This window comes from Gallinula chloropus (assembly GCF_964237585.1).
Source record: "Gallinula chloropus genome assembly, chromosome: 8".
NCBI lineage: Eukaryota > Metazoa > Chordata > Aves > Gruiformes > Rallidae > Gallinula > Gallinula chloropus.
Window position 1 is genome coordinate 7,723,252 of NC_140093.1, and position 17,716 is coordinate 7,740,967.

General features: G+C 36.9%; 1 protein-coding gene across 1 annotated transcript in view; it reads right to left on the bottom strand.

The window, feature by feature from the left end:
- SLC9A9 (solute carrier family 9 member A9) overlaps positions 1-17,716 on the bottom strand; it is a gene marked incomplete at both ends in the record, with an annotated part of 187,907 nt that overhangs the window by 61,712 nt on the left and 108,479 nt on the right. Inside the window, one exon of the mRNA XM_084267390.1 lies at positions 15,201-15,354. Within this exon, the coding sequence (XP_084123516.1) occupies positions 15,201-15,354 (154 nt within the window). The remainder of the gene's footprint in view (positions 1-15,200; positions 15,355-17,716) is intronic.

Sequence of the window (17,716 nt, forward strand, 5' to 3'; positions counted from 1 at the left end):
TACACTGCGTCTCAAAAAGAAATAATAAAAAACAACTCAAAATGACAGCCATTTAATTTTGTTACTCTAAACATTAAAAAAAAACCCTACATAGATGATATGCTCCCAATATAGTAAATAATATGTCTTTTTGATAGAGAATGGCTACGTGTACGGACCAGAAAAGTATGCTCCTCTTCATCTCTGGTGATTTTAATGAATGAATTTTTTTATCCCACTATAATCTTGGTCTGTTTAGTTTAGACCACATAGATTTCAGCTGATTTTAAATTTGCTTTTGCAATACAGTACTTCTGTCAGAATTGGCTGTTAATATCCATTTCAAGCAAGACCTTTAGTGCTTATGGGCTGTTTCAAGTAACATTATAGGTCATATAAAAGCTTACTGTCTCTGAAATAGATACTGATCTGTTGTCACACTGTTGACAATGGTAGGCAACATGAAAAGCTTGACATAAACGTGCCTGTGTGCTGCTCACAGGCAGACTCTCCAACTCTTTGTTCTACAGAAGTTTCAGAGGGAAAAAATAGTTTCTGGTGCAGTTGGCATTTTTGGATCAGATGTTGTCAATGGTAGTGTGTGCTCTGCTAGTTACACAGTGGTCCTGAAGAAAAATAGAGCTTTGATAGAGTGTTTTCCAGGTTTTTTTTTTCTTTTCTGTTTGTGGGAGAGCTTTACTTGTATAATAGCAGCAACAAAGACAGAAAAATTTATCGCAGTTGCTATATTTATGCAGAACTATAGGAACTGTCCTTATTTCACAGTATGTAAAGTCCCTATCTAGATTTCAGAAGGTACAGTAAATACAAATGTTAGGCTTGGTTTTTTATTCTCAGATTTAGTAGTCTCATTTTTAAATATGCATGGCTTGGTAATAAATTCATTCTTCTGAAGAGAATAAGAGCTTAAGTGGAATATAAATGATACAGAAACCCAGGTCTGGTGCCCTAACATAGGTGACATTCAACTTATGTACATATATTTGCATTTTTATCATGTTATATTCAGAGGAATTTAGGCAATATCAGGGATTTACTTTGCCTTTTGAATACTTATTCTGGGAATGCAAAGGTTTCAAGTATCAATGCTAGCTTTTTCCTTTTGTGTCACCAACTCAACTGTGGCTACAAACGTATTAATTTTGCTAATTCTGTCCATCTCTAGTAAAAATAGTCCTAATTTTGATTCTCTGTTTTTCTTTCTTGTAGCAAACATTCTTGTTTGGTTTGCTGGGGGTTGTCTCCTAAAAATGTGCTGTTTGGAGGTTTTTATACTACCTGTACAAGTTCTTGCAAGGTTTTATGAGCCAGGAAGAGAGTCACCGCCTCGTTGAATAGTACTTATTAACAGTGACACTGTAGTTAAGGTTGATAACACTTCCATTTTAATTAATTAAAACCTTTATCTTTTTAAAGGCATTTGGAGACACCCTTCAAAGCATTTAGTTTTGGAGGGTTTTTAAATATTTTTTTTCTTCTCCTTACAATTCTTTACAGCTTGAGCATAAAGCCTGAAGCACCTAGTTGAAGTTGGCTGCCATTTAAAATGAGTGCAGTGGAAAAGGGATGTTGGGAGAATGAGATAGTGTGCTATAAAGGTCCATAGTTTTATTTATGCTTCTTGTGTTGCATTGCTGTGTGTTGGAAGGTGTTTGCTGCTTTACGGTTAAGAAAGGGGCTCTATTTTCCTATTGTGATTTTGCTTTCTTGTAAAAAATAGGAAAACACTACTGTGTTTACTCATAGGCAAATAGGAGCCAACATCTGAATTCAGTGATGACAATGAAAGAAATAGCTTGCATGACATGATGAAGAGGCCAAGTGGGAAAGTAGAGTGAGAAATTGCCTCAATCAGGGAACCCCAAAGCATATTATACTTCTGTTTACAGGCCAAGAAAATAAATGAATGTTATTATGACAGCCTGCACCAGCTGAGGATCTGTCCCCATTTATCCATTGCCACTCAGGTTCCCTAAGGCTCTAAGTAATTCTTTGTGGCTAGTGACTTCAGGCATAAGCGATAGCTCTATCTGTGTGTTTATAAATAAGTGATGCTTTGACATTGGCTTCAGGTTTCTACCTTACTGAACAGAGCAAGAAAACTTCATAGCTGAAAGTCAAGTCTAATGCTTGAAATTCCACATGCCCCATGCCCTAATGAATCAGTAAGTACCACGAGGCAGTACTTAAATCTAAAGGGTTTACCTCGTGTTTGAGGTGTAACATTGGGATTTAGGCAGAATATATATACAATAGTTGACTTGTAAACCACAGCAGTGGTTTTAATTTTTTTAAACCCCTATAAAATCCAACTTTTCCTCTTCTTGAGAGAGAGAGCACTTATTGACAAGATCTTCAATAAATTAGGCTTTTTGAAAAGGATTTTATGTAGTTTTTTGTTAGGAAGATTGCTTATAGTCTGTTTAGTTTGGTACAACTCAGTATGGTAGAAAATGCCCCAGGGAGCTTCCTATGTAAAAGACAAAGCTGGGAAGGCAAGAGACACTGCAAAACTCAGAATATTAATTAATTTTACATTTTAAATGTATTATTTCCTGGGACATGCATCTTCTTTCTCTTATGTAAGTGGTAGTGCAAGTTGAAGTATATCAATTTAGATTGAAAGCTGTAATGTTTACTTAATCTAAATTGGAGAACTTGTCACTTGTTTATAATTCATATTTTCAACATAAGCAATAGCAGCATGGCACACAGCCATCATGGCAAGGATTTCGAATTCATAGGGCAGTAGATAGAAATGCTCCAATTGAGAATCCAGTGCAACGTGTCTTTTTCCAGCATTGCATTGAGCATAAACAAGAGAGGCTGCAGACTGGCTTTTGGAAGTAAGTCAGGAAATGGGCGATTTTATTACTTGTTAATGCAAAAACATTAAAATAGCCTTTCTGAAGATGTGAAAGAACATAATGCTACTTTTTTGGACAGTAAACTAAGATATGGCAATTGAACCAGATTTAACAACTCATTTTATGGGCTGAGTTTTCTTTAAACTTTAAGAATCGATGAAATATAAACCCATGCCTAAGCACCAGTTCCAAAAGAAATATAGGCACTGAGGAGCCCATGTGTTCCCTGTTTAAAATGGGAGCTAGTCACACAAAGCCTGAGCTCTTCAATAAAGGAGTAGGATCGATAGGTGATGAAGTCCAACTGATTTCAGGAGGAAAAAAATAGTGCTCTTCGGTGTTTATAAGCTTGATCTTTCTTAAGTAAATTAAAATCTATGTGTGTATATATATATAAAAAAGGTCCTAGGTCAGAAAGCATGTAAGCAATCATTTTTCTATAGACTACTCAACAGGGTACTGGAAGACCTGGATTCTGATCTTTACACTGAAGATTACTGTATTTTTACCTGATGATTCATTTTATGTGAAACAGAAGCACTTGGGCAGGAGCTGAAGCCTTACTAGTGGACACAATAACTGCTACAGGAAAAATTGTCTTGTTTTCTGCTGCAGTTACTTTCTGTGTTCCTCATTTTGGGGATACATACATGTATGTGAAGAACTGGTGAGGTTTGAGCTAGAATTTCTCCAGAACGGTGGAAAAATGTCTGAGTTGAGGCAGAGGGAGCAAATGAAGTCCATCATGCCACAAGTTGATGCAGCAGATGAAAGGGAGAGCAGGGCCACTTTTGCTGTGTCTAAAACGAAAACAGGGTGGCCACAGCACTTGTAGGTATCCCTTTAGGTAGGGATTAGAAAACCTTGGGGACTCATCGGGCTGTCCAAGCCTGCATTTGACCTGCACTGCTTCCTGACCAGGTTTAATGCACATAAATAAGCAAATAGTAAAGATAATTGGGAAGTTTGAAGGTTACAGTGTACAGCAGCTTGTGTACTTGTGAGATTAGTTCAGCAAAGCATGACTTTTAGGATTGCTGTTTAGGGCATTTTGCATAAACAGCACTTCATAATTTTTATATCAATGGCAGCTCTATATATTTATTTACATAGAAAATATCCTCTATTTATTAACCCAGAAATTTATCTACACCAAACTTCTTTATATATAATTTGTCCTTGTGGAACAACATGGTGTATTTCTTTTGAACAAGTCAAAAATTCAGAAACACTATGTATTTCTAAGTGCATTGAAATCAGTTGCTTCTTTCTGACATGAGGTAACTTTCTTATTTAAATCTCATAGATGTGCTGAGTAGTAAATCACTGTTAGACTGTTTTGGCACTGATAATTCTCTATAAGAAGCCTGTATTATAGTATAATTAGCTGTTTACTAAATGCTATACAGACCCTAGGTGATTTAATATCTGTTTTAATTAACCTTGCATATTTAACTTATGTTGGAATAACTTGATAGGTTTGTTATCAAGGGTGCCAGAGCTGTGCTTCCCTTCTGCATTACCTTTAAAAATACCCCTGAAAGTTCAGGTTTTCCAGAGGATGTTTCACAAGAGTTAAGGTGAGACCTCTCTCTATAATTACCCAAAAGGAGTTGGTTACTCTCTAGTAACAAGTAATAGGACAAGAGGACATGGCCTCAAGTTGTGCCATGGAAAGGTTTAGATTGGAAAAAAATCTTCACAATGAGAGTTGTCAAGTATTGGAACAGGCTGCCCAGGGAAGTGGTTTTGTTCCTCATCCTTGAAGCTATGATATTTTAAGTTAAAATTAAATGAAAACTTTCATCCCTTTAAAATGAAACACTCATTTCATATTTTCTTGAAGAAATCCCAATATTATTTATCAAGCAAATTAGGAGAAGAATGTACATAACAGCTTTGGAAATAAAGCAAACTAACAAGCGTGATCAACATATTCATTTCATATCCTCCTATCTTTGGGCCAACTCCACAGTATTACAGTTCTAAAACTATAAAAGTTCACCGAGTTTCCAGAGCACTTATTTTGCAAAAAAAAAAATGCTATCTGATCAATAATACAGAGAGTTAAGAGGCGTCTTGATCAATATCTGCAAAGCAGGGATATAAGACTCATCTCAGTAAAAGTGATCATTATTTAAAGGCTCATGTTATTTTTCTCTACCATGTACTTGCCCCCAAACAACACAGTTTTGGCAGATGCTTGAAGTCGTCTGGTTTTATGCTTGCACTAAGTTAATTTTGGTTGATTACTTAGAGATAAAGGTCTAAATGAATTTGGCATATTTTGGTATAGAGTAATAAATCATCAGTTTTGTTCTAAAGTCCCAGATAATGAAGATATTCCCTAGCAGTATTTCTGCATAGGTTTGGTCGGTTCCTTAGCTGTAGTTTGAACAACTTCATGTTCTGTAGCAGCTACCTTTTGTATGACAGGGAGATATATTTTAATGGAAAGAAAAAAAAAATGATTGCATGAAATGGAAGAAAACATTTTTTGCATTCTTAGACATATCAAAGCAACTGGATGGATTCTATCCCAAGCTTATAACTTTATTCATAATTTTCTAGAAATATCTATAAACTACCCTGGGTATTTGGCATGTGGAAAATTCATCCTATCACTTATTCATAGCAAACTGAAAGGCATGAATCTTTCTTATTGCTGTGTAATTTTTCTTCTCTCGTGTACCAAATTCTAGCAGTGAAAGTGTATCTTTCATTTCTTCCTTTGCTGTTGTCAGTAACTGCATGAAGCTAGAATACAAGGTACGTTAGATGGTATGTAACTGTCTGCTGGGCTAAGAAACTGTGCCCAAAATGAGACCCTTATGGCCAATGAAGAGCAATAATTGACAGCAGGAGCCAGGTACATGTCATGCGCAAGTCACAGTGGCAATCCAAAATCTCCCATTTAACAGCTGCCCAGGACTGCCTTTCGCATTTGGAGGCAGAAATCCCAAGTCCGTTCTTGTTTTGGTCTTTTTATTTTGTTATCAAGGACTATTGCAGCATAAATGTTTATAAACTTTGTTTATTTTCATTCAGGCAAAATGCTATGAATAACTCAGAGAGGTCAAACGCATACCTTATCTGAGCAGAGAAGCACCTTGCAAATAAATGATAGGCATTTCAGGAGATCACTGAGACTCATTACCTGGACAATTTCTCATTTTCAGATAGAAATGAAAGGAAATTATCCAATTTCTCTTTTTATAATAACATGCAATATATTTAATGTGCAATTTCATACTGCTTCTTGATTTATAGCATTTACCAGGCTAATCATGCTCTAGCTACTATTAAAAAAGCAGCGATTATATTAACTCTTCCAGTGTGGATGTGCCCCATGAAGTGTTTTCTTTTCTCACAGGTAATTTTATGTGTGATGCTGAACGTGTCAGGGTTTGAAGCAGGATGCATTTCCCCAATAGGACTTTAATCAGGTACACCAGACCATTCCCCACTTCTTGTAGATACTACATACACACATTTGGTTATACCCACAAATCCAGAAATGTGGCAAAGGCCACCAGCTATGGGGAAGACATCATATTTAGCAATATTTTTCTATAAAGAAAAGATATTCACCTGGCATCTAAATCAATTTTTTGGTCTGCACTACTACAGGAGATCAACAGGAAGTGACAAACCAGAATCTGATTTTATGCTCTCTGTGACCCATGTCACAAGTTAGCAGTAGATAACCATGGAAATTACTCAAATGCTTAATCACAATAATGTCTGATATACTTAACCAAACTTAAACTGCTGATAGTAATTTACAGTGTCTAAACATCTCATAGCTGAAGGTGAAACTCTGCCTCATCCTATGCTTTCCTGGATCACTTTTTACCCCATACACTGCTGGACAGAGTGTGATCAACAGCCATGCAGGTTCCTAAGTCAACCCTGAAACTACTAATTTTCTCTCATACTTGGAGTACCATGTGCAAGGATGGGGCTCATCAGCAAAACCCTGGGTCTCAAAGGTAACATTTGGTACTCGTAGGATGGTGTCTTCTGTGAGCTCTTGCTTGTTCCTGTCCAGAAACTCCCACAAAAGTTCCCTTGTTGGCTTAGCTTAATTGGAACAGTTTTCAAGGTGTTATTTGCAACTGTGAAACTTTTAGATAGCAGTGTAGATTCTGCAACCTAAGAGTCTGCACATAAATCAATAATACCCTAGTGCTGAGGAGAGCCTAGAGAGTCGGCAACACTTTTTCCCACGTATGTGCAATTAGTGTTTGTTAGTGCAGGAACATTCAAGCTGTCATCAGGACAAAGATGTTAGGCAAAATGCTGTCCTTTAGATGCTTGCAGGTGAAGACACTTGGCCAACTAAGGATAGTAGTAGTTTTAAAATAACTGCAGCGTTAATGGTTAGACTTGTTACATCAAATTACAGATATTTCTGGATTTCAGAGGGTTTTGTTAGGATTGAAAAAACTCTCCAGGCAAAGACAGTGTGATCTCTGTTAAAAGTGTGCCTGGGTTAAAAGGAACACAGTGGGCTGAAGTGGCTTGGCTGAAATTGGACTCTCACCAGGAGTGTTTATGGCAGCATGTTTTAAAATACTTATTGTACTCTGGGTAAAGAGAGGAATATGACCCTGGAAACAAAGAGCCAGCTTGTTTATTGGAGCTCTTTCTGTTACTGAGAGGGAATACCAGTTGGAGTGATTATGAGTATTCTAAAACCAAAACAAAATAATAAACAGTACAAAGTACATGGATATATGACAGTACTTGAAAACATCCTGCCTTTAACTGAACTGTTCGTCTTTAGGTTGTGGCCACTTGCAAATTACAGTTGAAGATACTTAGGCTGGCATTCCATTTTGAATAGTAAATCAACAGATCCTTCACTTTCAGGAAATGGTTTTCCAGGACTCTAGAGGAAATATGACCCAGAGGAATATTGTTGTAGAAGAGAATGTGCCAAGGCCAGGAGAAAGCATTTAATTAAACCTCCTTTTTCTAAACTGACCTTCCTCTTGACAAATGGTGACAGGAAAATGTGTTCACAGGAATACAAGCAAAACAATTAAGAAGGTTCACAATAATTTATAACTATTGAATTATGGATTATCTGAAGATATATGAACACATGCTCTTGGCTATTGAATTTAGAGTATCTGAAGGACTAGCTATGTTTCTGGAGGGATAATCCTTGTGTGTTTGTGTGAGACTGAAAAAGGGAAGCAAAGATGCATTTACTGGAGTGAACCTGCCACTTAATTGAGGAATCAATGAGGAGTAGTAGAAATCAAACTGCCACATGAATCTAGTAACAAATAACTGTAAGGAGATGTAAGTTATGCTTTGTATAAGCAGAGCAGAACTCAATGGTGGAGCATAATATTCACACGAGTTTCTTATTAGACAAGCAATAGGATCACTCCTCCTTGCCTCAGCTGACTACAGGACACTGTTCTTTCCAGTGCCAGAGTAACACCTCACCCCAGTAGATTCAGAGAATGTATTGCTCCACTTAACTTTGCAACAGTTTCACATAATGGTTTGAAAGTGATTTAGGAGATTCAGCTCCATTGATTTTTAATGTACTTAAAATTTCTAAGCCACTTTTACTACAGAACTTTGTAATATGGTGTAGAAAGCATGTTTAAGACTTGTATTTGTTTGCCCATTTGTGAATTTACAGTAAATAGTTACTTTATCACTCTGAAAGTTTTAATGCAGTTAGTCTGAAGACTCTCACTGCGTGTATTTAATGTAAGAGCTGAGGACTGGAAAGCAATAAAAAGGGCCCAGTACAGTTTGCAAAAACCTCAATGCAGGAGGTTGTCAAGCATATGCAGATGCTTTCAGGTTACTTGAAGGCTGAAACCTGTGTGACCTCTGCCTGAGTTTGCGATGTCTGACTGTCTTAAAGCTCCTAATACCAGAGCCAGGTGCTGCCTGCCCTTTACCAATACCTAGCATAGTGCAGGTTGTGGCCACCCTCAGTGTCTGAAAGGCTTCTTCATTATCAGGTAAAGGTGCAGAATCACAGCCTGGATAGTGACAGAAGCAGTCTTACATGAGAGGAATTTTCTGTCAGGTTAAAGGTCAGCCGTTTGTGGTAATAGCTTGATCACTGAGTACAGTCTTGCATACTACACTAGTCTAGCCTTGTGCCCACAGCACAGCAGGGCCTGCAAATAGAGGCTGATATGAAAAATCATGAGTTTTAACACTGCTTGTGCCTTACTATCACTTTTAAGCTAGCTTGTTAGTGTTTTGATTTAGCAAACACTGTGGAATTAAGCATGGTCATGTAAATCCAGTTATATTGCTACCTCTCCCATAGAGCCTATTCATATAGATTTCTACAAATGCAGACTTGAAGATAATTTTATTTTACAACTCATTGACAGTAAGTAAGGCTATTTAGATGCTATGACGATATAATGACTAATCAGAACTTACCTGTGGCAAAACTCAGAAACAAGTAGATTTTTATTAAGACAGACTTGTATGTCATTCTAAAGAAAGGAAGAAAGTATCACTCTTTTTGTATAACTGGAAAAATATAGTAATATAGGCAGCACTATCCACTTCATCTGAATCAATCTGTTAATCATTTGATCTAAAGTGTATCTTTCTATGTTCTTAGGCTGTGAAAAAGGAATGGTCCTGCTCTGCACCTCTTGTTCTGGAGCCTTGAGGCTCAGTCATAATTTTACCACCACTTTAGCCCTTGACATTTCTTACCACAACTGTTGTCTTTCCAGATAAGGCAGAACTCTTTTCAAAGCCCACAGTATATATTTTTGGTGCGGAGTTAGTTTGGTGGTTGGTTGTGAAATGTGGAGTTTTTTTTAATTTGAAGGGCCTCTTCTGGGAAGCAGAAAGAACAACTTTAGAAGCTTAAAGTACAGACCAAATCTGATCAAAGCTTACCACTTGGCAGCAATGAGCACTACTACTGTGGCTTTGTGAATTGTCTTTCTGCAGCATCTCTTTGAACACAGCTGAACACAGGGAATACTACTTTAGATGCTGGGAATACTGAAAATGTTTTTATTACTGAAACAGGAGCACTATAATACTGGCCAAGGTCATGTTGTTACTCTAATTGTCATGAAGTTCTTTATTTCAGCAGTATATAACCAGTTGACAAAGGGCTGGGATAAGCAGAGTCTAACTCAACCAACTGATTTTGTTTTGGTAGACAGTCATGCTCACCAGCAGTCAAACCACAGTGTTTACCCTGCTGCCCACCTGTATCCCTAATGTCATATTCTGGTGAATGTGCACACTGCCTTTTGATATTGGAGCAATGGATTAAATTTTTGAACACCGAAGGAACCAAAACCTCAACTCCTTGAAAGAATAGCTTATCCATGAAAAATTCTAGTTGTAAGGGGATATACTAGCATTCTCAATGTTATGGAACTCTGCTGACTCATGAGTGCTGATGTCTGCCAAATGCTCATTTCCTATTTTATTCAGTGGATCTGCAATATGGAAATAGGTGGGAGTTCAGAAGTTAGCAGTGTCCTGATTTTCCAACTCTTACACCATAACACTGAGTAATGTTATAATTTTATGTTAAAAAAACACCCCAGAATAAACTTTTAAAACTTTCTGTAAGAAATTTACTTTGGCAAAATAGCAGAATATGAGTTAATAGGAAAACCTCTGGTAGATCTTTCTGCAGCTTTTACTCCAAGCTTTTATGTTCTATCAGTGCTATTCAGTGCAGGTTTACCACCAAAATAGACACAAGTAAACCCGCATAAGGAATATATGTTTGGGTTGGTTGAATGATTCAGTCTATGAAGAATAAATAAAAGGACCCTTGCTACAACTCTCTTGACTTAGGTGACTTGATAACAGTTGATAGAGAAATGATTAATTTAATTTCCTAGGTTGGCGCTTTCTCATGCGAGAATGCAATGAAGAGACACTCCTGCTGAGAGTGTGAGCTTGGACAGCCTTGGTCATCCCCAAAGAAATGGTATGGCCTCTAGTCATTTAGAGGAAGTTGGAAGTTTGGAATTGGGGTTGAACTAGAGAAGGCCTGTTTTCAAGGGCTGCCAGACACATCGATATAGGCTGTTTCTAGAATGCATAGCAAAGGCAGTGGCCATAGACACGGTATTAAAAGCTACTGCTCAATGTAGCTTAGTATTTATTTAGAATATGGAATAAAAATGCCATTTGCTGAAGGACTGCTGCTAAGAGAGGCACGAAGAGTCTAGAAATCTCTTGACAAACATTGACATAGGAGGTGATGATAAACCTAGCACAATGCTTTTATAGGACATGTCTTATTAAGAGCTTTGTATTTTTGGTCTGCTTGTCAGGAGAATCCTTTATCTCCAAACCTCTCATTGCAGACTTACTGTAAAATGTATCGCTCTATTTTTAATCAGAGTATGAGGAATGGAGGGGAGATGTATATCCAAAAGCATTAGTAGGTAATATTGAACATCTGTGAGGGTACATTTATCAAATACTTCAATTTGACAGTGTACTCATGCTTAAATGTCTTTGTTTTGTTGTTGATATATCATAATGTTATTCTCATACACCGATCCCGGTTTATTCATTGGCTGCCAAAAGCAGTGTATTGTTGTCCTTTCACATGGGGAGTGGAGGCAATTTTTTTTTGCTATAACTCTCAGATAAGCCAAAAGATAAAATAATATTGAGGAATGCGGCACAACCAATTCTGTTCTTAGAATACCAGCTGATAACACTGTAACTGACTGTGGATATGCTCAGAACTGTTGTGTTACTGTGACAGGAGACTGGAAATATTTAAAAAGTTCTGTAAGGGAACACTCAACTTCCTGAAACTCAGTTTCAGGTATCTAAAACAGGAGACAGATAAAATAGTTAAGACATTTCTGAAAATGTCTTGTTCTTTTAGAACAAAGTAAAAAAAAAATTATCAGAATTTGCCAAGAATTTTTGATGGTTACTCTGTATGGGTAAATATTCTTGTAATATAATGAGAATATTGGTTTGGATTTCTTTTACAACTCTATTTTGACACAAGTGTCATGTAGATGTAAATTCTGCCATTAGCAGTTCATATTTCCAAGGCTTTCAGAATCTTCGATTCAAGCTACAGTTTAAGTAGGAGCATGTGTTTCAACCTAATTAGTTTGCTGAATGTAGGGACCTAGAACTGTGAACCTTAAACGTGGATGAAGGCCAGGGGTTCATTTAAGCTTCTTTTTTAGAAGAGCCTCAGTACAGCTAGCCTCTGCAACCTTGTGAGATAGCTGAGTGACACTGCTGCATTAAATGGGTGATAGAAATGAAGCTTTTTTCAGTAGCTCATGTTAGTTTTGATAATGTTTCTTACTATATGTTTTGGCAACAATTTTCAAGTGTTGTATAAGCCATACATATTCCTGGAATATATCAGCTGGTAGCTATCTCTGAGGACACATCTTCAACTTTTCTCTAAAAATGGAGTGACAGATGATATTTATATTAAGTTGAATTTTAACTGAAAAAAAGAAAAGCAGATTTGCTGTGAGTAGTGATAGAAGATAATGAAAATTCCAGTTATTGTGGTAACAGTGATTTTCTATTTTAAAGATGTCATTGTTCTAGTCCTTTATCTGTTGGTATATGAGGAACCTCAGCCGCCATTATGAAAATGTCATGATGTAAATTATGCAAAGTGCAATATATTCTTTTACATGTCTTTCACAGATGATAGATTTATGTTAAAAAAAAGAAAAAAGCGTAAGTTGGTCTGTAAAAAAATAAGCTAAAGCACTTATCTCTAGGATAAGACAAACTTGATCAACTTCGAAGAGTTACGTTGCAGCTCCTGGTAGGAACTGTAGCCTATTCCATATAGCTGGAGTGGACACAAATTAAAGTGTATGTGAATTAGATTAAATTAATCCAAACAGTCTCAGAAATCACATGTTTCTCTTCATTACCCTTTGGATACCTCCTGTTCAATTAAATACACGACCTGCTGGATAATAATTTTATGATGAAATGGTTAATTGGTGAAAGAGAACTTTCAGCTTTGGGCTGTGATTTGCCTGATCACTGTGTTGTTCACTGCTCCAGTCTCCTGAGACATTTTAATGTATACAGCACCTTATAGATTGTGCATTGAAATCGAGTGTAGTCACTGTGACCTTAAAGCACCCATACATATAATTTTCAAGTCTCTTTTCCCAAGTCTCCTGGAACCCATACAAATATTCGCTGGCATGCATTACCATCATGTTTAAATACAATTCCTTATAAAAATTATGTAAGACTAAAATGACAAAGGCTGGTAGCTAAGAACAAAACTCCATTTTGACGCGTAATGAATTATGAAAACAGTTAAATATAGTAGCTAGAAAGAGAAATTGGCACCTCGAGATACTTTTGTAGTTCAAGGTGTCTATATAAATTTGACCACACACCTATAATTTATGAAGCTGTATGTTTTGATGTCAAGAAATCAAATGGGAATTGCCCACCTAATAAATTAATAGTAAGGAAATCTATATCCCAGGTACAAAACCAAATTAATTGATTAGTAAATCTGCCTGGCAGATTTGCTGGGGTTCCAGAGAAGATTCCCAAAGAGATGAGCATTTCAGGCCAATAATGACTGTCGTCTTCTTGTGTCTTGGGTAAAATCGATCGTATGGATGGATAAAGAAAGTGGTACATGCTTGTATAGAACATTATAAACAGTTAATATCAGAGTCATCCCCTCACTTTTACTCTTGTGGGCCTTCCCACCTTTGGGTAGTACTGAGTAGCAGAAATATCGTTCATATAATCAGATAGGCTCGGGTTGGAAGTGACCTTAAAGCCATCTAGTTCTCAGCCCCCTGCCATGGTCAGGGACACCCTCCACTAGCCCAGGTTGCCCAAAGCCCCATCCAATCTGGTCGTGAATGCTGCCAGGGATCCAGGGGCAACCACAGCTTCACTGCAGCAGGGTCTCACCACCCTTGTAAAGAAGAATTATTGTATCCAATTAAATTGCTTGTGTTAGTGGAAGCACTTGATAATGTTAATTTAAAAATTACCTGAAGCGCTAGACATGGACAGGCATATAGGGATCGAAGAACTTAGTCTAGGCCTGTGACTACTGCCCACCTTCTTTTTACCTGTACCATATTCTCAAAAATATTCCTTAATCCCCTATTATTGTAATCCGAGGTGATTTTCTCTGCAAGATCTAACGAGAGTGCTCCTCCTCACCCACATTTTTGTTGCCATGTACAGCTGTTTCTGACTAGCAGTGACAAATTGGCAAATCTCAGAAAGATGTCTGATAGTGGCGGAGTGCATCCAAACTGTAATGAACTTGATTGACATTATGGGACATGAGAGAAATGAAAAAGAACCAAACTATGTCAGAAAGAGAAAGCCCCCACGTTGTAGATAGATGCCCGCTTTTAGTGTTTACACAGTGCAGTTGTCTGCCAGGCCTTATTTTGTCTGTGAGCTTCTATCTATGCTCTTTGTTCAAGAAATTTAGTTACCTTTGGCTGGTATTTTATAGCAACAGTCTGACATGAAGGCTTGTTAATCAGACATAATTTTATAAACAAGGAAAGCATATGCTATGTATAGAATAAATGATAAGGAATTGTGAATTACAAGCCTATCTTGATAGTAGGGTTTCAGTCTTTTCGGTGATCTTCTGGACCATGGCATCAAGTTCTACACAGATTACGAAGTAACCAAAACGCAGCACTAGCATCACACTCTTATTGTTAAAAGGGAGGTTTCAAAAAAGCACACTTGGCAGGTCTCTGCACTTAAATTAGTCTTTATTCCAGCTTCCTATTTCCTCCTCTTTTCTCATTTAATCTACCTTGTCATTCATTGCTGTCTGTGAATACAAGTGACTATGAAGTAATTGAAAAAATAATGTAGTGGTAAGCAACATATATAAAACAATAAGCAATAAATCAATGACTGAATGATGTACCAATTCAGGAAACTTTCTAGTATACTTAAGTTATAATAAGAAATACATTATTTATGACATGTTTCTGTAATGAATACATATTTTTATGAGGACAAAACCCTGCCTTTGTAGGTCTTTCTTCAGTAGTGAGGATGATACTGCTAACATCTCTTCACAGTGATAAAAAGGAACAGGAGTGAGACTCTTAGGAAATAGGGATAGATCTGACTTGTGTGCAAAACTATAAGGAGCTTGGGAAGAACCTGTTCCATGTGGTCTGGAGCCTCTACTAGATAGCCAAACACCACCTTTGTGCTTGTAAAACTCTTTTAAAAAGCATATCTTAGAAAGCTGTAGGAATTCAGTGATTGATTATAATGATTGCATTCTATTTCAGTGGTAAATATTGTAAAGAGAGTACTAACCTGATCTGAAGCCATGCAAGCATTGGTGTTGTGCCCCCACCAAATACCCAGACTGTGAAGAACACAATGAGCAGTGCTGTTGTAAACATCATTTGTTTGGGTTGCGATTCTGTGTCTCGAATAGCCAATGCAAATGCTATTGCACCACGTAAGCCTAAAAAAATACGAAAACAATGAACTTAATGTGATAGAGAAGCAGAATTTTACTATTTTTAGCCCAAATCCAATTCCAAGGGTGGAGGAAATTTTCAGAGCATGATCATACTTACAAAATGCTGGTTTGTGCTAATTCTAAGGATGGTGCTTAATGCAACTGTATCAAACTTTGCAAAAGTACACAATGAAGCTACTCTCATATTCACATAATCAGCCACTTATTTTACATCTACTGAATGCTTTGTCTTGAATAATTGTAAATTAAACAGTAATCTGGACTTCTATGTATGTTAAAATAGAAATTTATTCCCTGTGTTGTTTTACTGACTTCAGTGGGTCTACTTATAATCAGGTGCAAGTGAGAAAGAGGGTTGGCATTAAAATCTGTACCCAAGTAGGCTACCCATTTCTTACTTGAAAATTTCTTAAGTTTTAATAAAAAATCTTTCAGTGTGCTGAGAAGTCATGAAGGTTATGACTTATATTTTTAAAAAATAATCATTGTTCTTAAGTGTCTAAAAAGGGTATGTGGAATAAATGCAGAGATTTAGTTCTTAGTGTACTTGAAATATAAGTTGTAAAATGATGCACCTACAGAGGCTGAGAAAACAAAAACTTAAAAATATGGAGAAAACAGCCAACAGTGAATTTAAAAAATGCCCCATAGGTAGTATAAGCTAGTCAAATAGGTTCTCACACAGTGACATATCTAAAGAAATGGAAAAATAGCCCGCTAGTGCCTCCAGCCCACAGGATACATAATAAAAATAATACTCTGCTTTCCAGTGGTTGTTATTTATGATTTTCTAGGGAAAAAGTCACCAAAATAAGTTGAAAGCAAAGCCATTAGATGTATACCATACACACCAAATCCAACAAGTATGCTTTTTGTACTTTTAATCAAAAGTATTGATTAAATCTAATAATTAAACCTCTTGTAAGGCATTGACAGTATATATAGAAACATTTAATCAACCACTAAAAAACAGCTATTTTTGGAGTAGAACTCTAAAGCTCTTTAAGATTACACTGGTAGAATGTGAATTATGTGCTATGGAAGATGGACAGTTCATCTGGAGAATAACATGAAGCCATTTCTGCAAGGATGTACCAGACTAGGTACATAGCTGAAAATGGTCAGTGGCAGCAGCTTTGTTATTTTATGAAAATAACACTGCAGTCAACAAGTGGACTTCTGTTTTTATACAAAAAATCCCTAAAGATGTTCATGCTTTACTGTCTTTTTGTGTGTGGGGGGAAGTCAGCTCCCTTTAAAGATGTATCTGAGGAGGGAATGAACCACTATTGAAATGGTATTTTTTCATTGGTTGTAGTAATAATATAGATTACTTGCCCATGTTAAGTGCTTAAATTATTAGTGCCCACCATTTAGTGGAAAACAATGCTGCTTTCCACAACTGCATTACAATGATACTTGCAATATTAAATGAGAACATTGGTAGGAGGTAACATTCAATAAATAATTGTTAAATAATATAACATTAGGGCTTTCTACTACTTGAGCACTGTACTGGGTGTTACTTCAGTTCAGAGAAATAGTGACTGTCTTCATTGTATTTTTCATCTATAAAGGGCTCAACGTGGTCTATAAGCCATTTCAGTTGCAACTAAAAACATGTCTTAAATCACTTGCTTCCAACTAAAGCAGTTGGAAGCAGGGGAATAGAAGTTAAAATGTAAAGACTCAGTGAGAAGCAAGGAGTACTTACATATATATTAAAATACGTTCCAGGTAACAATGCAAATGAAGGGAATTTTACCAGCCTCAGAAAGTGGTATGATACTGAAATAGACTGAAGATAAGGTTGAGGTTTCTGTAACACCTTGAGGAAAAATACCAACACTGCACAATGGAACAATTGGCTCCGGTGGATGTTGGTACCTCAACTACACCTGAAGAGTTGCATGGCAGAAGGAAATGCTGTGATGAACCGTTAGCCAAGATTCTCTGCCCTCATCATTTATAGATACTAATGTGACAGCAGCTCCACCCATGTTCTGTGATCCATTGATCCTTTGTGCTCTATTGCACACTTCCTACCAGATTTTTTTTCCTGCCTGTGCCACCAAACAGGGATTTGTCTGAGAGATTCATTCATGTGTCAGGGCCTCCAAAGAAAACTAACTCAAGGGTTAAGCTTCTGGGGCCCACAGACTAGACAAGGTGTGTCTTAGTGGCCTCTTTTCCATCTTTTGCTCACACTCCTCAAGCATGTCAAATGAACACATATGTAGGTCTGGTGTTTTGGGTTTGACTGTAGTTCTCTGCTCTGGTCTTCCTTGCTTTTTTTGTTAGCTGATTACATATTTATCACCTTCGAAAAGTTCACTTTGACACT